This window comes from Mus pahari, chromosome 14 (assembly GCF_900095145.1).
Source record: "Mus pahari chromosome 14, PAHARI_EIJ_v1.1, whole genome shotgun sequence".
Lineage (NCBI taxonomy): Eukaryota > Metazoa > Chordata > Mammalia > Rodentia > Muridae > Mus > Mus pahari.
This window is the reverse complement of record NC_034603.1, coordinates 71995020-72020517: the sequence shown is the minus strand read 5'-3', so window position 1 is coordinate 72020517 and position 25498 is coordinate 71995020. Positions and strand designations below refer to the sequence as shown.

At 45.6% G+C, this 25498-nt stretch overlaps 1 protein-coding gene across 1 annotated transcript in view; it reads right to left on the bottom strand.

The window, feature by feature from the left end:
* The window catches only part of Itgb3 (integrin subunit beta 3), a 57233-nt gene extending 47454 nt beyond the window's left edge, over positions 1-9779 (bottom strand). The window contains exon 1 of the mRNA XM_021212782.2: positions 9613-9779. Within this exon, the coding sequence (XP_021068441.1) occupies positions 9613-9688 (76 nt within the window). The 5' untranslated portion in view covers positions 9689-9779. The remainder of the gene's footprint in view (positions 1-9612) is intronic.
* Positions 9780-25498: the final 15719 nt, after the last annotated feature.

Below are 25498 nucleotides of genomic sequence, written 5' to 3'. Positions count from 1 at the left end.
AGAGAGAGAGAGAGAGAAGCAGAGGCAAATGCCTCCAAACAAAGCAAAGCAAAGCAGTCATGAATAAACTATTCTAGCAGTGTCAGCTACAGAAAATAGTCCAGAAAGGTTCTTCTGGGAAGTTGACATTCTATAATGATGCTGTGGTGTGTAATGGAAAGGCATTCACCAAAGAACAAAGTCAGATGGGCAGACCTCCTCCCATTGAAGAAATAGCAGGAAGATGGAGAAAAGAGGAGGAGAGAAGCAGAGGAGATACTGGAGAACTAGGGGCCAGCACACAGTTGGCAGCACAGTCTGCATCACACAGTAGGGATGCTGAAGGAATCTGAGCAGAAGCAGAGGGGAAATGTTCAGCCTGACCACCAAGCAGAGGATCGAAGCCAGAAGGAAAATGGATTAGTTGGGATATTATTAAAAACAATCCGGGCAACGGTTTAGATTGAAAGGGCAGCGGTGTCAATGGTGTGGTCAGACTCTAGATGCCCTCTATTCCAAGGACTTGCTGATGGATTAGGCGTGAGGAACTAAGGGAAGATTTGAGTCTGAGCGAGTACAGCCTCTTTAGAAAAGGCTCCCATGTTTTGGCTACCGGGTTTCCTGCTTCAGGGCCCCTCCAGCCACTAGGACCCTCCCTACCTTTATAAGTGAAGCCAGACCCTGTCTGGCTATCATCTCTAAAGGGGTTACTTAGGAAGGCATGGGATGAAGACTGTAAAATCCCATCCTGTGAACACTGTGATCTAAAGCTAACACTTAGCCCTGGAGGGACAGAGTGGGTGTGGAAGAGAAAGCAGTTAGTCCAAGAGGTCTGAAGTCCTTGCCATTCTGCAGTCCGTATGAACTCAGTGGCACCCAGCTCTCTGGTGCTCTCTTTAAAACCGGGTCACTTGCCCACTCAAGATTTATCACTGCCCCGCAGTACTCTGCGGGCCACCCAGCTTTATCAGACAAGCTCTGAAAAGCCCAGACAGCTATTTTTATCCCCTCCCCACCGACTCAGCCTCCCAAATAAGGGCATAATATTTACTGCACGAGGATTAGGCAAGGTAAAGTACGTGAAAAAGACATTTGGTAACTGTCCAATCAATGATCCGTTTTCTTCCCCATTTTCCTCCATCCAGTTGCTTCCTGCACCGAGAATACACCTCTCTTCACAATAAGCAGGCCCTTTGTCTACAATGGGACATCAGGAGGAAGTCACTCTAGCAGGAGACAGGAGCCCCCAGGACCAGACCTCACCAGTCACTAAACTAGTCTGTGACTTAGGTGAGTCCCTCACTTCTTAGGAACCCCCTTTCAGCTTTTCTGTACTTGATGAGAGGGTCTTCAGGGTGCTATTGGCTCTGAAAATGTATATTCTTTCAGAACCAAAAGGTGTCAACAAGACTGCTAATACTCTAGAAGCCATAGGTAGACAGCATTCTTGGACCTGAAGTCGCTCGGTATACAAGTGGACATTTCTTCCTCATGGCCTAAAATCTGGGTCAAATGATGCATTTTAGAATTCTGGGAGATTTTATTCACAGAAGCCCCACCCCACCCCCAACTGACTCATTCAGTGTACAGAGGAGACATGCCTGCACCACGCTCTGTTTCGTGCACAGCTCCGTGGTGTCCTGGAGGTGACCTTAGCATCCAGCTTTGCCCTTCTGGGGCAACTTTCCCCAGCTCTCCATGGTATGGTGCCAGCGGTTGTGGTGTGAACAGTTCCATCAACCAATCTTGGTAAGAAGGCAAATCAGTTTTGATGGAAGATTGCTTGGCAACATTTATTAACATCAGAGACAGGAAGAGTAGCACACAGAATACCAGCACCTTGGAGGCAGAGGCAGGGGGAATCAGGAGTTCAAGGAGAGCCTCATTAAAAAGTGAGTTCAAGGGCTGGTGAGATGGCTCAGCGGTTAAGAGCACTGACTGCTCTTCCAAAGGTCCTGAGTTCAAATCCCAGCAACCACATGGTGGCTCATAACCATCCGTTACAAAAATCTGATGCCCTCTTCAGGAGCGTCTGAAGACAGCTACAGTGTACACACATATAATAAATAAAATAATAAATAAATAAATAAATCTTTTTTTAAAAAGATACATCATGTGAGGGGGAAAAAAAGTGAGTTCAAGACCAGCCTAGGTTAAATGAGATCGTATCTCAAAAAATAAAATAAAATAATAAAATCAGCCTCCCAAATGCTGGGATTTAAGGTTACTAAGCCCAGCTGTTTTTAAAAATAGCAGTTTTCAAGTAGAAGACACACTGCTGAAAACTCCAGTCGCCGTGTTATATATACATAGGTCTCTTGGTTTTCCTTCTGTTCTGTAAAGGTCAGGGTTCAAGGTCAGCTTGGTCTACAGAATGAGTTCCAGGACAGCCAGGGTTACATACAAAGACCATATCTCAAAAAATAGTAAAACAAAATAAAATAAAGTAAGTAAATAAGCAGCTTAAGTGTCTCACCAGAAACAAGTGGCAACTGTGTATGCTAATTCACGTGTTCTATAGCTCGATTTATCCATTTCCCAATGTTTACATTTCAAGTTATTTTGCATATCAGATACAGATTTTTATTTGTGAATTAATGATAATAATGGGAGAAAATGGAAAAAAAAAAAAAAAAAAAAAACTTTGACTAGCCTATCCCTATGGCCTTCTGGAATCACTCAGGGCAAAGTGTGCTCTGTTCTCAAGTGTAGAATTCCCAATTTGTGAGACTCGGCACTCCCCAGCCTCTGGTGAGATTCTCAAATACGGTCCTCACAAACACTTGGAGAAAGGGATTAGTCTAGGAGAGTTAAAACCAGAGTTTGTAATGCCTGGAGAGTTCACACACCGGATTTTTTGCCTCTAAGAATTTCTTCAGCAAAGAGGTTTGACTACAGGGACTTATAAAATGGCTACTGGGTGTGCTTTTTGCCAGCCTTCTGGAACTCCCTTCTAGTGCAGTATTACAAGCCTGGTTCTAACCTCAGGGCTTCCACCACAGCCTCTGAGATACCAGGATGAAGGCCTACAGAGAAGGTGACTCGCTCGGTCCTCCAGCAAATTCGACATAAAAACCCACAAAGCCATGTGTGACATAAGTTCTTAACCGCAGGCCTGCTGCTCTTTTTCTGAGAATTTTTCTACAGAAAAGGAAGTTGTATGTAGCTGAAGTTAAACTACAGGGAAAAAACGTATCAACACGCATGTGATAACTGTACTTATGGGGGGAGGGGGGAGTCTGAGTAGAATACGCCACCTTCCTGACTGGTAGCACTGTCACAACTGGGACAAACTGGGAGTCAAACTGGGGCAAATCAGACTTTCTAATGGTGAACATGTCTGCAACTCACTCTTTCTCTCTGGCCTGCCAGGGAAAGGAACCTCATGGATGGCAGTGGTCTCCTGGAGAAGCGGGATGTCTAAGGACTTGTTTTGCTTTGTTTCCTTTTGTGGGTTCGTTTTGTTTTGTCTTGTCTTATTTTATTTTGTTTTTCAGAAGTGTTACCAAATACGTGAGGAGCAGAACGGATCCAGGCATACTGACCAGCCCGTTGACCTCAAGAGTGACATGTCCTATTAGACCACAAAACATCTGTGGCCCAGGCAGAAAGATCATCAGAGCCAGATGTTGGGTGGGACTAAAGTAAAACACTGGCATCTCGATGTGGTGGGACAGCACTACTTACACCACAGCACCTCTGGTTCACAACATCATGACCGTCAAAGTCCCCGCAGGGATGAAGGATGGCTCACAAGTCCCCACCCCTAACTTAGCCACTGTTGACAGCTGATGGCTTCTGAAGAATGGAGAGTTTTCTTCAAGGATGTGGTCCCTGGTTGGGGGACCCCCTCTCCAGTGAATGGTCCCACATCCATTGAGTATATACATGGCACATATGGGATACTGAGTTATAGAAAAACAGAGAGAGAAAGAGAAGGAAGACGTAAACTTGGAAGGGCAGATGGAATTGGAAGTCGTTGAGGGAAGGAACGAGGGGAAAGTGATTATAATACAGAATACCAAAATATAAAAAAATAACTAATAAAAATATATTTGGAAATAACTGTTGCTTTTAGGACCAAGAATAATAAAAAAAAAATAGAAAAGTAGTGATTGTTACAAATTCCTTAGTTCTTTCTTTTGTTCGTTTATTTTTGTTTTTCTTTTTGGAGCAAAGTTTCCTGTGTAGCCCTGGCTGTCCTGGAACATGCTCTTCAGACCAGGCTGGCCTCGAACTCACAGCAATCTACCTGCCTCTGCTTTCCCAGCGCTGAGCACCAGGCACTCAATTCTTTACCTAGCAGTAGGAACCTCTAATGGCTCAAATGTGTCTCTCCGACTGAGCACCAGTGGAACCTCCGCGGTTTGGTGGAGGAAGCTGCACTGCTTCCTGGGTGATATCTCACTGCAGTAGGACAGAACAGAATTCCTGACACAAGCAACGACTCAGAAGAACGATAAGTGCATCCCCGAAGGGGGAAGCCAGACTTAAAGGTTACGCACCACGCTCTCTTCTCTATGATATTCTATACAAACAGATCTATAGGGACAGGAGACAGAGCAGTCATTGCCAGGGATCAGACGTGGCAAGAGAAGATTTACAAAGAAGCTGAAGAGAACTCCTTGGAGTACTGATAATACTCTCTGTTTTCATTATGGTGGTGATAGTTTGTCTTTACCAAAATACACAGAATTACACACTGAGGACGCTAAACCCCATGGTACATAAGCTATACTTCAATGGTAAATGACACTCTTATTTTTTTTAAAAAAGACTTCTTTATTTGTGTGTGTGTGTGTGTGTGTGTGTGTGTGTGTGTGTGTGTGTTTGTGTGTGTGAGTTTGTGTGCAGCATGTACACCCAAGGACTGGAATTACAGATGGTTGGGAACTGTCTCCTGTGGATGCTAAAAAGTGAACCCAAGTCCTCTGAACAAGTATTAAATGCTCTTAAGCACTGAGCCATCTCTCTAGCCCAACGCTCCTTTTAAAAGATATATGCTTTTTATTTTATATGTACGAGTATTTTGACTGCATGTATGTATGTATGTATGTATGTATGTATGTATGTATGCAGTGCCTAAGGGGGTCAGAAGAAAGTGTCAGGTCCCCTGAAATTGAAGTTACAGGCAATTGGGAATCAACTATGTGGGTGCTGGGACCTGAACCCAGCTCCTCTGCAAGATCAACAAGTGCTCTTAACTGCTAGCCAGATCTCCAGCTCCCAATCCTAGCCCCTTAAAAGAAGTGGAAGTTTTCTGAAGACACGGTGTTCCTAGAGAGAAGGGTAAGTTCTTATCATTATGCTACATAGCCTCAAGTTTTAATAAATTCTGGTGTTTTTCCAAAGAAAAGAAGCCTTAGACAGCATCCTCTCCAGATCCTAGGTTCATATCCACTAGTGGCCTGAGTTTGCAGTAGGCACATGACCCGTTCCATTTGGGAGGAAGGGAGAGGAGGAGATGGTGAGATACAGCAGGCCACTCTGTGGGCAGCACAGAGGCTAAGGACAAACCAAGTGGTTTATTCCTGAAGCTGCTCAGTCACACACACACACACACACACACACACACACACACACACACACCCCTTGCCCAGTTAATTATCTGTCTGCTGATTCATGACCTGTGGTTCCTGTGGGCATGCTTCCTGGCTGTTTCTGCCAACAAGGGCAGGATTCCTGCAGCTGGAGGCGATGATAAACAGAGAGCCAAGGAGGGTGAGGAGCTGCAAAGGAAGAGGTTGCATCGGAGAATTCTAGAGTCCCATTCAGATCCCCCCTCCTCACTCTATTTCCTCCTTGTCCCATTGGATGCTCTTCCAGGGACACAAATGCCACTTCTCACCTTTGCCCTCATGCTCAAGAACTTGAGGGGAAGAACAGAAAAGATTATTCTAGTGACTCCTCCAAAGACAGGGAAAAGGGAGACACTTCAAAGGACCCCTGTGTTCTGTCATCCTCTGGTCAGACGACTGGCGTCAGCACAAAGGTCCAAAGATTGGGGTTGTAGTTTAGTAGTGAAGCACATTTAGTGTGCAGAAAACCCATTCTCAGCAAAACACACACACTCACATATATACATACACTCACACATACACTCACACATAGACACACACTCATAAACACTTACATACATACATACACTCACACACACAGACACACACTCACATACATATACTCACACACAGAGAGAGATACATACGTACATATATACATACTCATAGCGATTCACACTCAGAGAGACACTCTCACACACACTCTCACACAGAGACACACAGTCACACACATACACACACACACACATAGACTCACTCACACAGACACACTCACACACATATACTCACAGAGAGAGAGAGATTCTATTCTCTCTTTCTCTCTCTCTCTCTCTCTCTCTCACACACACACACACACACACACACACACTCACACAGACAGAGTGTTCAGGTAGAACACCCGAGACTACAAATGTGTAAATGTTATATTTCTCTAAGTAAAGAGACATCACCTCTAGGTGCCTTTTTATACCTTGCCCTACATAATTCTTTTGTTGCCTGTGTGCCAAGAACTAAGTACAGTGCTGAGCAAACTATACATTTTGCTCTCTCTGTAGAGACTGAAGTCTTATGTATGGATTTTACTGCCCTCTCTATACAAAGTTGAGACTCAGGAAAAAAAAAATGAATGTGTGGACATCTCTCCTCCTGGGTCTTTTCTGTAGATTCTTGCAGGACCCGAAGGGCTGAAATGTGCCAAGCTACCACAGAGGAATGAGCTGAATTAAGAGGCTGTGAGAGCTGAATTCTCAGCTGGGAGCCTGGACCACACTAATGCGCAAAGCAGCAACCGCTCTGGCCTGCAGTCCATATTAGATAGCTTAATGGCGACAGGGATCCCCACACATGGAACACTTCATTTGAGCCTTTGTCTCATTTAGTCTGCAAATGAGAGACACTATTTTTCTCCACTTTACAGGTGAGAAAGCCCACCTGACAAGATCGCATGGTCAATCAGAGGTAAAGCCGAGAATTCAACCCACATCCCACTTGCTTACATCCCAGCTGTCTCTCTTCCCCAGCAAAAAGCCTTTCCTCCAGGCCCTGCGGATTCCTGAAGAGAGCTTTAGTTGGACAGTTCCCAGAGTGCGGACTCTAGAGAGCCAAGCACCTCATCCTCGCTGACCTAATTAGGTTAGAATGCCCACTACAATACAAGGAAGCCTGGAAACAAAGTATTTAGATGAAGCTAAAAGGATTACTTTTGTAGTTAGAAACTGAAAGTCAGTGTCTCCTCGGGACAGAATCTCCTACTCTGATGGCCCTTCTGTGGCACCTCACTCCCCACCCTGTTCTGCGTCCCTTCAACACCGCGTGTCCCCAAAGTCACCTGCTTCCCCAGGGACCTAGTGATGTTTGCAACTCTGCCACTGACACTGAGATGGCATGTGAGTATGACAGACACCTCTTGCACAGGATGCTCTAGAGGCTTCTGTTCCTCAACAGGACTCTACACCCTCTCAGAGGGAGTCCGAGGGTAGCTGAGCTCAAGCCATCACCTCCCTAGATTATTCCAATCACAACGAATCTGTGAACAGACATCCTAAAGGATCTGTTGTTTGGTTGGTTGGTGTGTATACCATGTGTACACGCACGCACATGAACATGCATGCTCATGCACAATTGTCCCTGGGCAGAGACCAAAAGACGACCTTCAGTGTCACTCTTCAGAAATAGCACTTCTATTTTTTTTAAACAGGATCTCTTTCTATCCTGAGCTTCCCAAGTAGGCCAGGCTAGCTAACTATAACTAGTGAGCCCCAAGGATCCATCTGTCTCTGTCTGCCCCACACTGGAATTGCAAGCACATCACTACACCTGGCTTTTTATAAAAATAGGTTCTGGGGACAGAATTCAGGTCCTCCTACGACCCCAGCCCAGCCTCCTCATCTCCCCCATCGCCACTAAAGGATCTTTAAACCAGGCTTAGGTATACCAGGGCAGTGAGATCCTAGATGGAGCACTGCAAACCAACGAGGGGTTCGGGAGAGGTAGGAAGACAGCGAGAGACCAAAATAAAAGATACACTTCATCTTCGCTGGAGCTGTGCACCATGCTGCCTATGCATTATCTGTTAACTTCTTACTTTCTTCTCAAACTACAGATGGTGGTGGTGGTGGTGATGATGGTGACGATGATGATGATGACACTCGGAAGTTAATGTGAAAGTTATAGATACAAACAAACCATAAGGTGTTTTAAATATAATCTCAAAATAGCTGAGAGGAACTGGAAGTTGCCTAACACAAAGAGTACTAGCTATCTTTTTGTACAGTGTGTCTGTTATCTGTGAGTACAGTTTCACACTGTACAGAAGCATGGCCTGCCGTGACATGCCAATTAAAAGTTAAGTTGCAATGTTTAAAAGGTTTTAAGTTCATGAAAGTTAGCCTATCTGTTAGACACATCAGCTTTCCTGGAGGATTTTCCCCATTCCCCACCAACGGCTACCAGCAGCTGACAGAAACTCTAATATCTCCAGGGCAGAATGTTGGAGAGCCTGGTTCCTGTTCTGTGGTCACAAAGCTTGTTCAATGTAGGCTAAAGACCACAGTTTACATCTCCCGCTTGGAAGCTTCAGCCACAAAGGACAACTGTCAGTTCTCTACTGAAACACTTTTCCCTGTCCCGTGTCTAGGTTCATCTGTACCATCATACAAGGGTCTTGAAGGCAGACACCAAAATACTTTTTTTAAGATTACTTAACCTTAAAGTCAACTTAATAAAGTTTACCTTTAACAAATAGTCTATCTGGGTCTGGAGATGTAGCTCAATTAATAAAGTGCGTGCCTGCCATGAGGAGACCCTGGGTTCAACTCCCTGCAGCATATAAGCCCTGAGAGGTGGTACATGTCTATAATCCTGGCACTCCTTAGTAGAGGCACAGGGGAGTCTGAAGATCAAGGTCACCCTCGACTACACAGAGGTATCCTGAAATTATGAGACCGTATTACACACGTATTACACACACACACACACACACACACACACACACACACACACACCATCTGTGGGTTTTACTTGCTCCAGCAGACCTGGAACCTCAGTTTCTCCACCTTCAGCAACATCCCCTCCCGCTCCCCTAGGGCTCTGCATACTGGATGACTCCCTTTCCCTGCAGCATTAGTGGGCCTGAAAGCTGACGATGCAGGCAGCTGATGTTGTGGGACACACGCAGGAGAGACAAAGTCAGCCCCAAGGACCTCTGTGCTGACTCCCAGCACACAGTCAGAGAGTGCTGGGTGAGAGGTCGGTCCCAGAAGGGACAGAGCCTGAATTCTGCTCCTCCTTAACGAATGGACCAGCCAGAAGATAGACGTGCGCACTCCAGAGAAAGGGGCAACCCAGAGCGCACACACCCACCCAAGCAGGTGAGCCGCATCCTTTTGCCAGCGCACTGGGACGGCCCAGCGGATCTCCATCTTTCCTCTGCTTCCCCGGACAGGCCAGGGTCTCCGCCACCAGCGATGCGCCCTCGAGGCCACGGGAGGAAGGATCCGCCCCCGCACCTCCGCTTCTCAGTCCTAGCACCCGGCTCCCAGGGTCCCACCGCAGTTCGCGCACCCGACTCGCTCACCTCCAACGACTACGCCCGCCAGCGCCCCCAGCGCCAGCAGAGCGGCCCAGAACTGTCCCGGCCACTGCGCTCGCATCCTGTCCGCCGCCCTTCACGCCGCGCGCGCGCCACGGCGAGCCTGGCACCCGCGGCTGCTTTTCCTGCCGCGGGAGGGGAGGGAAGAAGGGGAGGGGACGGGATGGGTGGGACACAGCGGGGCGGGCCGAGTGCTCGCGCTCCCTCCCTCCGGCTCGCGCGCGCCTGGACCCTGCCTGAGGCTGAGTGTGATGGGGAAACTCTGCGCGCCACTCTCCAGAACCTTCCCCAGCCCTCCGCCCACGAGAACCCGCCCGCGTTCACTAGAGGAGATCGCGCCCCCGGGGGGGTCCTATGTGCGTCTGGGTCCCAGGTGTCTGCGCCTGGGTGCTCGGTTTAAAAAAAAATATAGTGGCTTTGGGTCACTTCCTGGACTCCTCTAGTCCCACCTCCACAGAAATAGCAACACTGCTATTTCACTTCACCGGGCTCACTTTGCTCACTCCTCCTGGTTTCATTCTTTCCCTCGACAGGCAGCGGTCAAATGCTTTCCATGCAGCCTCTTGGCAATACCACACCTGCAGCTTGTGTTAGTAAAGATGGATCCGTGCAGAGCCTCTGTCTATAACTGCTTGCTTGCACGTAGCAGGTGTCTGAGAACCCCATTTCAGAACAGTCACCCGTATGGCCTCCAAACTCAAATTCACTAGCTTTGTGGTATTTTCCTCAGAGACTACTTGCTGCTGTTACTATCCCCTGCACTAGTTTCCTTGGGTCTTCCCCAGATGGGAAACCTCTAGAAGAGCAAAAGGTGAAAAATGCTTCATAGGAAGTGGCTGGGCCTGTGCATCCTGATGCAAATTAAAACTAGGGCTGGTGATGTGGTAGATCGGAAGAGCACTTGCCTAGCATCCACTGGGCTCCATCCCCAGCGCTATCTAAAACAGGATGTGATGCCCATAATTCCAGCGCTAAGGAAGCAGGACCAGAAGTTCCAGGTAGTTCTTGAGTATGTAGGGAGTTCAAAGCCAGCCTGAGCTACAGCAGACTCTGGAGGAAGGGTGTGGAAAGAAGAGAGACCTGACACCCAGCCATGATCCATCATGCAGCCTTAGCCCAGGAGATTCTTGTCACTCCTAAGTGTTCCATGCCTTTCCATCTGACTGACCTTCCTTCCTCTTTCCATTTGGAAAATTCCACTTACTTTTCAAAACATCTCAAATGTCATCTCTTCCATGCCATCTTGTCTGATGTTCCTCCCCCTCCTCCAGCCTTGTCCTCTCCAGAGGTGTACCCTTCTTCCTCAGACCTCTCACACACCAGGATATTATATCATTTCATGTCACAGATACGAACTTTATAACTGTATAAATTCATGGCGACAATTGTATTTTCCCCAGTATTTCGTTACTCTACACAGTGACTCATAGCAAGTTTGAATACACCCTAGGCTACATAGCAGGAAAGCATCCCAAGCTAGCCAATGGTAATACTGAGGCTAGGAGATGGCTCTGTGGAGAAGAGTGCTTGCTGCACCAACGTGAGGACCTGGGTTCAAATCCCCAGCAACCACAAACAGATCTGAGCATGGACCTATGCTGGCCTGTAATCCCGGTGCAATGGGAGGAAGTGGTGAGGCAGAAGGCTGCCCGGCAGCTAGCCCAGCTCCAGGCTTAGTGAGAGAACCTGTCTTATATGTGAAAATACAGCATAATGTGGCAGAGCAGAACTCCCCCCACTGATCTCCTCTGATCTCCACATGTATGTGCATGGGTACACATGGGTATAGCCATGCAACCACCGTATACATAAGCCTACACACACACACACACATATACCACACACTTATATACACATACACACAAAACAGTAATTCATTATTTAGGTTTTTTTATTTTAAATGGTAATCATGGTTAAATAAGGAGAGCGAGAGATTCATCCATCTCTCTTCCACCTCTGGTACTCTTCACTCTGCTCTGTAGTTCTGAGTTTCAGTCTAGAATCATTTCCCTTCATCGTGAAGCCCACTTTAAGTTTAGCAACTCCTGGACCTGGAGGGATGCTTCAGTGTTTAAAAGTACTGCCTGCTGTTCTGGAGGGACTCCGTTCAAGTCACCTTCATGGCAGCTCACAACCATCTGCAACTCCAGTTCCAGGGGATCTGAAATCCTTATACAGACACGTGCAGGCAAAACAGCAATGCGCATAAAGTTAATTGATTATTTTTTTAAGTTTAGCAACTCTTACTACTCTCCTTAAACAAATCTGCTGAACTTCTGGCTATTTCACTGTGGTTTTGATGATATTTCTTATAAATGGCTTTATAAATTGTCAGAAGTTTCCCTCCACCCCTTTCTATGTCCCCCCCTTTTTTTTATTAAAGTTAATTTGGAGAGAGAGAGAGAAAGAGAGAGAGAGAGAGAGAGAGAGAGAGAGAGAGAGAGAGAGAGAGAGAGAAAGGTGGTCTGTGTGTGGTATGTGTGTGTGTGATGTGGTGTGAGGGGGTGTATTTGGTGTGTATATGAGTGTCCTGTGTGTGGGGTATGTGTGTGATGTGGGGGGGGGTATGTGTGTTGTGTATGTGTCCTGTGTGGGGTGTGTGTGTGTGTGTGTGTGTGTGTGTGTGTGTGTGTGTGGTGTATGTGTGGTGTATGCAAGTACATGCATGCCATGGTACACGTGGAGGTCGAGGGCAGCGTGGGATCCAGGAATAGAACTCAGATCATCAAGTTTGCTTAACTAACCCTTCTGCCCAGTGAGCCATCTCCTAGTGTTAAAGTTTGAGTCTATCTCAGCAGAGAAGAACCTGAAGCAGTTGGTCACATCATGACAGGAGACCAGGGAGCAAAGAGACTTAGACCTGGATGAAACTGTGCTATTACCTTCCAAGGTTCCCCTCTACCAGCCAGGTCTCACCTTTTTGCATTCCAGACCTCAAAGCTGTACCTCCAACTGGGGACCAGTTAGTTATCCGCACAAATGAGCCTCATGGGGACACTCACATTTAAGCTGAATCAAAGCCATCCCACTGTGTGCTGACCCTATTGTCTCCACTGAAGTTTACCCTCCTCCCAGTTCTTTTCCAGATCCTCTTGTTCTGGCTGCCCCCTCCCCCACTTCAACAGTTCGTTTTGAAATTAGTTGTGTTTATTTTGTAGTTCTCTTCTGTCCTTCCCAGCTTCCCCTAATGTCCACATCTTGCATTGATTGCCAAATCATAATTAACCAAACAAAAGATTGTTGATTCAGTACTGTAAACGGATCCTGCCACAGAATGTGATCTCTGCTGCTTTTCCCAGGACCCCGTTTCTGATCCAGGCTCTCTGTTGTATTTAGTCACTGAGTCTCCCAACTATCCTTCAACCTACGGTTTTTTTGTTTGTTTGTTTGTTTGTTTTGTTTTGTTTGGTTGGTTTTGGTTTTTCGAGACAGGGTTTCTCTGTGTAGCCCTGGCTGCCCTGGAACTCACTCTGTAGACCAGGCTGGCCTCAAACTCAGAAATCCACCTGCCTCTGCTTCCCAAGTGTTGGGATTAAAGGCGTGACCACCACGCCCGGCTAACCTACAGTATTTTCATAGTCGTTCTTTTTGCACGCCATCCCTGGTTGGAAAGGATAGTGTCTAAGAAGCTAAGTCCACAGGACAGTAGGCAGAGATGCAGACACTGCTTGAGCATCCTTCTGTAACAGCCTCCTCACCGCAGCCCCGAACCCTGAGGGAGCAAGGGCTGGTTATCATATTTCAGCCTGTGGCATGCTTTCTGGAGACTGATGAATAGACAGATGAATAGACAGGGATATGTGTACACTATGAGCTCAGCCAGTCAGAGCCCATTCCCAGAATCCTAAGTTGAGAAGGGACATCCGGTGTTCACTGTCAGGGTCTGTGCAGTCAAGCTTGGGAGCTGAAGGTTTCCTGAAGGCTGAGGCCAGGAAAACCATTTTGAACGGAATGCAGGAGAATGCAGGCTGAAGTCTAAACTCTTGCTCAGACAACCTCAGGTGGAGACTAGTCATTCTGGATTAAAGGCCGAAAGTGTCCAGGAAATTGGACCAGGAAGTTGTGATATTTTTTTTCTTTCTTTTTCTATCATTTACACATATTTGAAAGGTCAAGGCCAACTTTTTCATAGTTTGTCTTCTGTTTTCTCATGATTGAGTCATTTTGGGCAAGAATATCACAAAAAAAAAAAAAGTCAAAATGTTGTGCCTTCTCAGTACATAACATTAGCAGTGCAAGATGTTAATGTCTTATTATTTACAAGGTTGACTTCTATCACATAGTTATGGAAGTGTATCCCCATGTTTGCACCCTATAAAGTTACAATTTTCTCTTTGTTATTAATGCAAATTTCATAAGAGGTACTTTAATTCTGTGTCTGAAGGCTTGAGTTCCATCCCCAGGCCCCACATAGAAAGAGAGAACAGGGACTGGAGAGATGGCTCAGCAGTTAAGAGCACTGATTACTCTTCTGAAGGTCCTGAGTTCAAATCCTAGCGACTACATGGTGGCTCACAACAATCCGTAACAAGATCTGATACCCTCTTCTAGAGTGTCTGAAGACAGCTACAGTGTACTTACATTAATAAATAAATAAACCTTTAAAAAAAAAAGAAAGAAAGACAGAGAGACAGAGAGAGAGAGAGAGAGAGAGAGAGAGAGAGAGAGAGAGAGAGAGAGAGAGAGAGAGAGAGAGAGAGAGAGAGAGAGAGAGAGAGAGAGAGAGAGAGAGAGAGAGAGAGAGAACAGACTCCAGCAAGACAGCTTCTGACCTCCATCATGGAATGAGCCCTGGCGGGTGGGGCAAAAGGGAGGACATGACACACAAATTAGTAAATCAGTGAAGTGTAACTTAAAGAACGAAAGAGCCACTGACGGGTGTACAGTAAAGTTAGCGAGTTTTCAGGCTTCGCAGCAGGCGTTGCTACCCACTGAGCCATCTCTCCATTTTCCATCCCTGTCTTCTAACTGCAGCACTTGCTACTATGTATTTAACATGGCTCACTTGCTACTATGTATTTAACATGACTTTCCACCTTCCTTCAAGCACTGTTAATTAATATACTACATAAAGCAGAGCTGTCCTGCTTCTATTTCTAAAATTAATTAATTCATATCACTATGAACTCACTCACTTACTTTATTCCGCAGGTTATAGACTAATCCTTCATTATTCTGTCATTCAGTTTCTCCCAGTTTTTTTTTTCCTTCCTGACTACCTTTACATTTTTTTCCTTCCTCTTTGATTTTTCTTTTAAGCCACTTCACTCTATGGTGACTAGTATTCTCTTTTGCTTTTTTCTGTTTGGGTTCTGGGAAGACAGATAACTGATTTGTTTTCGCGGTACATATTAGAAACGTTTAGCCATTGTTTCTTCAAATAATTTCTCTCTTTTCCTATGGAAACTCCAAGTAACGTGTTTGAGATTAAGTGATATCTTACACAGTGTCGAGGCGAGGCTTTTGTTCTGGTTTTCAGTGCTGGAGACGAACCCCAAAGTCTCAGAATTCCCCGGTGGCTGCTCTAGCCCTGAGCACACCGCAGTTTCTTTCAGCCATTGATCATTGCTTATCTTGTGTGCTAGTCTGCTACTCTCTTCTCATGACCTCTAACTCTTTCCTCTGCCTCTCATAAGTCTCATGCGCTTATCTGGGGAGAATTTTCACTTCAGACATTGTACATTTATTTATTTTTTATTCTACTTTTTTTTTTAACTGTAGAATTTCCTATTGTTTCCTTTTTGCTTTCAATTTCTCTCTTCAGATTCTTTATTTCTTCAACTGTCAGGTTCCTAGTTCTTCTTAAGTCCATAAGTCTGTCCATAACGATTGCTTAAAGTTCTAGTCAGCTGGGACTGGGGAGACGCCTCAGTAAATAAACTCTCTATCCCATGAGCATGGAGACCTAAGTTCAAACCCAAACTCCTGCATTTTTTAAAGATAAGAAAAAGACAGAAAAGAAAAAGCAGAGATATGGGGGGAAGGTGTGCCAGTGGGGACAGGGGGCTCCCTAAGGTTCACCAGCCAGTGGGGACAGGGGACTCCCTAAGGTTCACCAGCCAGCTAGTCTTGCCATTGGTGAAACGCAAGTTCAGCTAGAGACCCTTGGACAGTAACAAAGGACAGCATCTGATGTCACACTCTAGCCTCTGTGTATAGGTGTGCATGTTTGCACGTACACACAAAAAAATATTAGCTAATTCTGTCTCATCTAAGGGTCTGCTTCTCTTGCATTTTTGTTTGTTTGTCTGTCTGTTTATAAGTATTAATTTGAATCAGTTACCAGTGTCTCCACTTAAGTTTCTTTTTATTGTTATTTTGTTTTAAAATGATTATTGTTGAGGAAGCGAATGCTGGCTGCTGCCCTTGTGTGGGGGGTCAAAAGAGTTAATTCTCTCCTTCTGGGGATCTAGGGATGAAACTCATGAATCCAGACTTCCTCAGCCATCTCCGTAGGCTTCTTTGTCTATGTTTGTTTTATGTCAGGTTTGGTTTGGTTTGGTTTGGTTTGGTTTGGTTTGGTTTGGTTTGGTTTGGTTTGGCTTGGCTTGGTTTGGCTTGGCTTGGTTTGGTTTGGTTTGGTTTGGTTTGGTTTGGTTTGGTTTTGTTCAGGGACTCACTATACCACCCAGGCTAGCCGTAGTCTTATGATCCTCCTGCCTCATTCTCCCACTACTGAGTGCAAGAATACACGACCATGCCTACCTTGGTTGCCAAGCCCATTTCTTCACGTGTATAGTGTAAACACCCATGTGAAGGTGGGGGTTTTGGAAGCTAGAAGTGTTCTGGATTGGGGCCATGGTAACAGGTCATCCAACCCGACTTGTTTGGGTTTGTATTGATTAATGTGGAGCATCTCCTTGTACACGTGTTTATCACCAATAGCTCTTTGGGAGCCGGTGCTTCACTCTACAGCATGGTCCTTAGTCGTAGAGCATGAGCTTTCTGGGGAGTCACCTAAGGGAGAACTCACCATCTGGCTCGGCTGACTCCCCACATGAACATATCCAAGCGTGCCTTCTCAGCTCTCGGTTGCATTACGAAAGGCATAGCCACTCTCCCGTGGACATACACATCCCGCGAGTGCACATGCATCCCACCATGCATCCCATCACCCAACCAGAAGACCCCAAGGAACACCCAAGCAGACTTCTCTCCGCTTAGCTTCCTCTTATCTAATGAGGGTCCTCCTCAGATTACATCCTCAGCAAACGCTGAACTCTGCTCTTCTGTTCAGTGGCCTAGGATGCTCTTCTCTCCATCTCCAGTCTCCTGCTTTTCAATCCAGAAAGAGCCTGACTCCCTTGGTGTGCTTTCCTCCTTCAGGGGACCACAGTGTTACCCTTCATGTGGGTCGGAACTGAAAAGCAGCTTCTCAAATATTTTGCTAAACCTCATTGTTATTTACAGTAGGGGAGCAATGCCATATCAATCGCTGTCAGAAGCTGAGACCTCTGTATGTGTTCACTCCTCCTCCATCAGTACTTAGCATATAGATGCTGTGAAGGCAGGGACTTGTCTTCCTGGTCCTAGGCAACCCCTCCACAAATAAAAGAATCTATATTCCCCCTGTATTGTCTGTCCCTCACCACAGCATTTGATTGTTGATCTTAACAATTGAGAGGCCAGAGAGGTGGCTCAGCACTAGGTAAAGGCATCTGCCACCAAGCCTGACAACCTGAGTTCAGTTCCCTAGGACTCACATGACAAAGAGAACCGGATCCTACTAATTGTCCTTACACACACACACACACACACACACACACACACACACACACACACACACGTGTGTGTGCCCTCTGCACACAATAAATAAATGAAATGTAGTAAAAATTAAAAATAAGCCAGGCGTGGTGGCGCATACCTTTAATCTCAGCACTCGGGAGGCAGAGGCAGGCAGATATCTGAGTTCGAGGCCAGCCTGGTCTACAGAGTGAGTTCCAGGACAGCCAGGGCTACAAAGAGAAACCCTGTCTCAAAAAAAAAAAAAAAATTAAAAATAATCTTAACAATCTATTTCTCCCATCAACGATATATACAAGATGCACTAAAGAAGCGAGAGTCACATACTACAGTCCCTTCTCCAGCTCAGGCTGTACCACGATAGAGTGCCTTTCCAGGCTTCAAATCTGTCCCCACCGAGGCAGCCGCTGTCCTATTCAGGTCCTTGTTGTTGCTGCTATAAATTGAAAGAAACATATTTATGGCCATATCTTGGACGGGGTATGTTCAAAGGTCACAGTTAATCCCTCTATACAAAGAGTCAGAGGTTCTGCATTCTAGTAGGTCTTCTACCTACTAGAGGGATAAAGTTCGCTTGCTACTTTGTTGCTGTGAGACATTACAGTATCAGGAATGTGAGGCAAATAATCAAATTGCAACTACAGTCAAGAAGCAAGGAGCTAGGAAGGCTTATACTCAGCTCACCTGCTCCTTTGTATTCAGTCTAGGATCCTAGCCCAGAGAATAGTGCCAACTGCAGTTAAAGTGGGTTGTCCTGTGTCTATTAACCTAATATAGAAACCCCTCATGGCCACACCCACAGATTTGTCTCCATGGCAACTCCAAATCCCGTAAAGTTGACAATCAACATTAACCATCACAGGATTTTGAAAAGGCCATTAAATTTTCTCTACACTTTTCCCTCTATCTGTAAAATTAGTCATTTCCCATGCTTTTTACCATAATATCACACACACACACACACACACACACACACACACACACCTGACCTCAACCCACACTCAGGGCTACTCGGTTCTAAGAGACCACAGTTGGAAAAACCCTTTGACCTACAGAGCACAGAGGAACTGTGTTCTCACTGTTATTATTTGTGGAGAGATTACAGACCTCTTGGTGAAAAGCCACTCCTCTGGTTAAAAAGACTAAGTGTAATGTAGCTCGCTGGCCCAAAGGCTTCTCCTCCTACATGTTTGGCAGAGAACTTCCTTCTGTCTATTGAAATGACCCATCTGTCCCTTGGCTTGTAGAAGAATGGGCTTTTCAGGGTTCATACTGGTGGGGTTTTTTTTAATGGCATAATTTAGAATTTCTGTGTTCTGGAGACTGTCTTCGAAAGTACTCTTGGACCTGACCAAGGAAATTGGGAGGAATGAACTTGGCCTTATCACTCAACATCCAGTCACTTACTGCCATTAGGCAATGTTTGCAAGGGCCAGATGGTTCCCAGGATGCTAAGGATGCAAAGGCAAAGAGCCCTGGGAAGTCAGGCTGAGAGAAGCTTCCTGTTCATGAGAAGAAAGCGAGACGCCCAGAACTTGCCACCCCAGCCTCACATATCCACGAGTGCCTCATCAAGTCTGAATGAAGCTCTGTGCCCACAAGGACATCATGGGATGACCCAGGCCATGTCCTCAGAGCAATCCATAAACCTTCCCCAGCTAATCCCCAAGATGAGAGATGCCCCATTCTGATACAGGCTGCTGCTGCTTGGCTCCAAATTTGCCCTGACACCAAATTCCTGTTCTGTTACTTCTCTAAAAGTCCCTAGCTCCCGCTCCAGGGCCTTGCTCTAGTAAAGGGAAATCTGCTGCCCAGCTCTCAACAAGCATTTTAGACTTCTTAGGCATTTCGTACTCACCTGCGGAGGAGACGGAGGAGACAACTTGGTGAAATGGCTCAACAGATAAATGTACTTGTAACTAAGCCTGGTGACATTTAACCCCACCTGGAGGAAGAATTTGACCTTCACACTGGAGCTGTGACACACACATGCACACAAACACATATAAATAAATAAATAAATAAATAAATAAATAAATAAATAAATAAATAAATAAGTGAGAGAGTGAGTGAGTGAATAAATAAATAAATAAATAAATAAATAAATAAATAAATAAATAAATAGAAGTTGGTTGAAGATAGCCAGAATTTTAATCTCGGCTTCACAATTTACCTTGGTAAGTTGCCTAACTGTCCTGAACTTCTGTTTCTTCCTCTGGGACAGGAATGAAAGTCACTTAGCTCTCAGTAGCTGACTTGTAATAAGTATTCGATCATCATTATGAGCATCAACCCACTTGTGCTTGTCATTGTTTAGATGTAGTCTCACTGTGCCCCCACCAGAGGTTTATGGTCACCGGGAGGTGGTACGGGCCTTAAAACGAGGCCTAATGGGAGGTCTTAAGTCTCTGGAAGCATGAGATGTTTTACATGTGACCAACTCAACAGGTCTCCTAAGATCCCCTTGTAGTTCTTCCTAAGAAAGTTATTATCTAAAGAGCAGGGCTGGCCAACCAATTTTCTTCTTCCCCTGAAGATGTACTGCTCCCCCCCCCCCCACCAACACACACTTCTCCTAGGTCATCTGCCATCTGCCATCGGATCCACTAGAACTAAGCTAATGCAGGCTCCATGCCTCTGATCCTCTATAGTTATGAGTCAAATAAATGTTTTCCCCATACAACTTAGGCAACCTGGGAATTTTCTTGTAGAGATGAAGAACCGACTCAGTCCGGGTTCTCAGTCTGGCCCTGACATCTACCTACAAATCAGGAAAACAATTGCTTTATTGCTATTGCCTATCACTAGCTGCCCCCTCCCACCAGTGCTGGCTGAACCAAATCCTGAGGATGCTGTAAGCTGTGGCACTGTCACTGCTGGACACACTGACTGAAAATCTGGGCCAGGTCCTCTGCCCCGTGCTAACCTTGGTAGGACCCAGTGATTATTCCCTAGCCCTTAAATAGTGCCACTAAGATAAGCCCCTTCGTCCCAAGCACTCCAGAACTGACCTCTTCTGAACCCAGGGAGATTTTTTTTTTTCACCTGCAGAGTTTCCGGAGCATTGTGAATCTCTCTAATTGGCAAAAGCTTGGGTGTCTATGTTGCTAGGAAAGTGGTCACCAGCTTCCCAAGTGGGTCTGTGACCTCAGGGGTTCAGAACGAATTCAGAAGACTGACCCTGGAGCCTAGAGCTCTGTGATATGGAAGGCTCTAGCCACCAGCCACAGCAAAGCCACTCCTTTCTGCTGTTCCTCTCCGTGGAGCAGGACCCAGTCAGTGGCTCCCCAAGTCCCTTAACACCTTCTCTCCAAGAGTCATCTCCAAGGCTGGGCCCTAGTGCACTTCAGTAAGCATATGCAGGACACAGGATTTGGTCTCCAAGTCCACAAAAAGGGGTCAGGGGAGTTAGTGCCACGGGTCTCCAGGCAAAGGAACGGCCTCTCCCATCATTGCGGCCTACTTTCCCTCACCTGACCCAGGCCCTTCTCTCCAGAGTTTCTCCTAAGAGTAGAAAGTAAAATCTGAGAGCACCCGCCATATTTGGCATTAAATAATCGTCCTAACAACCCATCCTGTGTGAATGGAAACTAAGCCTTGACGGTATGAAAAGGTATTTATAATGTTCATTATTGTTCTGTTATCTACTTTTATTTTTGTAGCATTAGGGGCTAGAGACTATGCTGAACATCTTTTTCCATAATACTTTTTATTTTCAGTGAACACAAAATAGACACGAGAATCCTGAATTTACATGAGCAAAAATAGAGTCTCAGAGAGATGGGGTAATTAGCTTAAGAGCACCCAGGTAGTTAGTGGAAAAGACGGGATTAAAAACGGGCCTGTCTGACTCAGCGCTGACCCTACAACCCACTGTCTCCTTTTTTGTAAATATGGTACAAGGTGCCAGACACCCCTGACTGCTTCAAGGTAGCATTGCAAGTTGGTGGGGAAAGCTCCCATCTTTTGGCTAAAACACCCTTTGGATATCTGTTTTCTGAGATAAAACAGAGAAACCCACAAAGGAAAGCGATCTCTAGTACTGAGTAGTAGCCCAAGCCAAGTCCAGGAATTCTGTACCACTGGCCCCAGGAGTTCTACCCTCCCACCCCCACGGACTGCTCTATTTCTAGGTCTTGACCACTTCCTGTCTTGGCTATTACAAGAAGTCACCAGCCCTGCCTGGCTGGATCCTGATACGGCACCGGAAAAAGCCAGGCATTAGACCAAGGCCTTGGGTGAAACACAGAAATCCACCCCCCCGCCCCGCCCCACCCCTCTGGGGATTCAGCTTTTTCCTGAAAGGATGACAAAGAGTAAGGTGACTATGAGTTCGGAGCAGAATCTGCCAGCAGCGTGCCTCATGCCTCGCTTCACTGTTTCCAACCCCGGAAAGCTTGTAGTCCTCAGCCCAGCCCTGGCCTTCCTTCTCTCCATGCAGGAGGATCCCCCCCCCATCCCCACCCCCAGCAGCCTCACTGCCCTCCTTTGCTTTGTCTGTTGCTTCTCTCTACTCTTGTGTCCCAATCCCTTCCCACACTCAGAGGCTTGTAGTCCTGAGACAACCCCAGGGCTGTCTTCACTGCCCTCCTCCCCCTGTTTCTTAGATTCTTCCTTTGGACCTTTGGGTCTGTATCTGGACCCTCGCATTCACCCCGTCAGTGCGCAGAGGGTTCTGCGTAGTAAACCTTCAGACCTGGCCTATCCTAAGTCACTTTCTAAAATGTCTAAACATGGAGGTCAGGGGACAACTTGGAAGAGTCCGTCCTCCCCCTTCACCACATGGGTCCCGGGGATTGAACTTGGGTCACCAGGCTTGGCGGCAAGCACCTTTAGCCTCTAAGGATTCTCAGCAGCCCAAGACATACGTTATTAATTACAATGTTTCTCCTGTGCATACAAAGTTTTCCATTTTTATAAAAACACAATAGCTTGTGGAAAACAAAGACTTTAAATATTTTCCAACCCTCATTTCTCAGTATGTATCCAATTAGTGTAACTTTGGATTGGATTGTGTTAGAATGTTTAATTTTAAAATTTGCAGTTTGAGTTGCTGCCTTGCCTTTATTTAAAAAATCATTAAAGGAGGGTTAAGGATGTGGCTCAGCCAGGAGAGTGCTTGCCTAACACGGGCAAGGCCCTGGGTGTGGTGACACATACACTTCCAGTCTCAGCACTTGGGACATAGAGGCAGGAGGGTCAGGGTTGAAGGGTCAGAGGTAAAGTCAGCTTTGGCTATGTATAATGAATTCAAAGGACTGCATCCAAAATTGAGTGAGGGCTGCTGGCCAGAAGTCGGCTCTCTTCATAGGTGTAGCCCCTTTGAGGCTGCCCACAGTCCAGCAGACAGCCCGGTAGCTATGCATGTGCTGACAGCACTAAGGAGGTTCCAGGGTCAGTCTGAAAAGGGAGAGTTCACAAGTCTGCAAGGGAATCGTGGGAGGAAAGGTTAGAAGGATTGGAAGGGAAGGAGATAGGAAGTGGGTTTGATCAAAACATTCTATGCATGCATGAAATTCTCCATCAGTAAAAACAAAACAAAACAAAAACAACAAAAACCTAATTGTTAAATGAATTTTGGGTTGAGATAGGAGGAGCAATTTCTGGAATAATCCTGAATGTATTGCTAGCATTTCATACGATGTATTGGTGTAAATTTTATTGTGTCCTATGTATTGGTGTTCTTTGTAGTGAAGGTTATAAAAATCAGGTATCAAGCATCTCGGAGATCACTGAAGATGATCTAGATCTTTTTTCTTATTTAAATGCTTAGACGTGATTTAATTCTCCGTCTAAAAGTGACCAAGCACACTGGGCGGTGGTGGCGCACACCTTTAATCCCAGCACTTGGGAGTCAGAGGCAGGCAGATTTCTGAGTTCGAGGCCAACCTGGTCTACAGAGTGAGTTCCAGGACAGCCAGGGCTATACAGATAAACCTTGTATGGAAAAACCAAAAAAACAAAAACAAAAACAAAAACAAAAACAAGCCGGGCGTGGTGGCGCACACCTTTAATCCCAGCACTTGGGAGGCAGAGGCAGGCGGATTTCTGAGTTCGAGGCCAGCCTGGTCTACAGAGTGAGTTCCAGGACAGCCAGGGCTAAACGGAGAAACCCTGTCTCAAAAAAAAAAAAACAAACAAACAAAAAAAACAAAACAAAACAAAAACAAAAACAAACAAAAACAAAAACAAAAGTGACCAAGCACATCCATCTTTTACATGCAAACTGGCTTTTATCTTTAGTCAGCAGTACAACAATATGGATGCCAAAGGATTGTTTTAAAATATATTTCATCAGGGCTGGAAAGATGGCTCAGCAGTTAAGAGCACTGACTGCTATTCCAGAGGTCCTGAGTTCAATTCCCAGCAACCACATGGTGGCTCACAACCATCTATGATGGAATCTGATGCCCCCTCTTCCAGTGTGTCTGAAGACAGTGATATTGTACTCACATACATGAAATAAATAAATCTTGATATATATAAATATATATCAAGATGTATTTATATATAAGATGTATCATTTATTTATAAATATATACATATATTTAAAGATGTATTTATATATAAGATTTATATATATCATCATTTATTTTATATATATATCATATATATATATGTCATCATGATTCCTCAAACCAGGATTCTCTGCAAGAACAGCAAATGTTGCTAACCACTGAGCCATCCAGCCAGGTCAGCCTAATTTCCTTTTATAATGCCTTCTCTTACATCTGCCTTCTACTTGGTACACTTTACATGTGTTGTGCAAAGACACGACTCTGCTTCCATGCTAGACTTAATATTCCTTAAGGGCAAGAATTTGATGCTATTTGAGTCTATAAAAAAACAACAACAACAAAAAAACACAACAACAACAACAACTCAAAAGTCCAGGCAAAATATCAGCCAGCCACCACTGTGAGAAACCAGACACTAGCATATATTACAAAGGCTTCGTTCTAATTCAAGGGCGAGGAGAAATTGTGACACAGTATGATGAGCAAGGCTTTGGGTTTTGTTTCCACAAGGAGGAGAAATGAGAAAAGAGGGAAAATTAATTCTAATTAAAACAGTATCAGCAATAAAATACCTCAAATAAATAGCAAGGTAATGCATGAATCTCGCTACATTCCAATTAGTGGTAGCTTTTTATGTTAGGCTCGGCCCTTTTCTTTTCTTTTTTTTTTTTTTTAATTTTGGATTTATTTATTCTTTATTCTGTGCATATGGATGTTTTGCCCGGGTATGTGTTTGTGCACTGCATGTGAGCCTGGTGCCTGTGGAGGTCAGAAGAGAGCCTTGGATCCCTTAGAATGAGAGTTACAGACAGTTGTGAGCAACCATGTGGGTGTTGGGAATCAAACCTGTATCCTCTTAGCAGCTGAGCCATCTCTCCAGCCCCTGTCCCTTCCTGTGGAAGCTCAGAGGAGCTGAGTTGAGAAGTGACATGGGTGGGAATTGAATGAAGAAGGAGCAGGACTAAGGAGACCATCATCTGAGTCTCCTGTGATGCCCCAGGCATGAGAAGGTGAAATGGGACCAGACTCAGCAGCTAGCTCACCACATTCTCTGACATCAAAGTCTCCCATGGAAAACAGACACTCTAACTCTCTGTCCCTCCATCAGCTCAGCTACACCGTGATGCTTCTGTCACTAACAAGTCATAGCAGAGATGATGTTGGCAAACGCAAAATGACTAAGATTCTTTGCAAGTAGAGGCTGGGGAGATGACTCAGATGTTAAGAGTATGTGTGGCTGAGGAACAGAGTTCTATTCCCAGCGCCCCAGTTGGATGGCTCACACCAACTACAACTCCAGCTCCAGGGGATCCGATGCCTCTGGCTCTGCAGACACCTCCACTCACATGCACAAACCTACACAGACATAAATCTTTGGCTGGGCACTAGTGGCACAGGCCTTTAATCCCAGCACTCAGGAGGCAGAGACAGGTGGATTTCTGTAGCCAGCCTGGTCTACAGAGTGAGTTCCAGGACAGCCAGAGCTACACAGAGAAACCTTGTCTTGAAAAGCCAAATAAGGGGCTGGTGAGATGGTTCAGTGGGTAAGAGCACCCGACTGCTCTTCCGAAGGTCCGGAGTTCAAATCCCAGCAACCACATGGTGGCTCA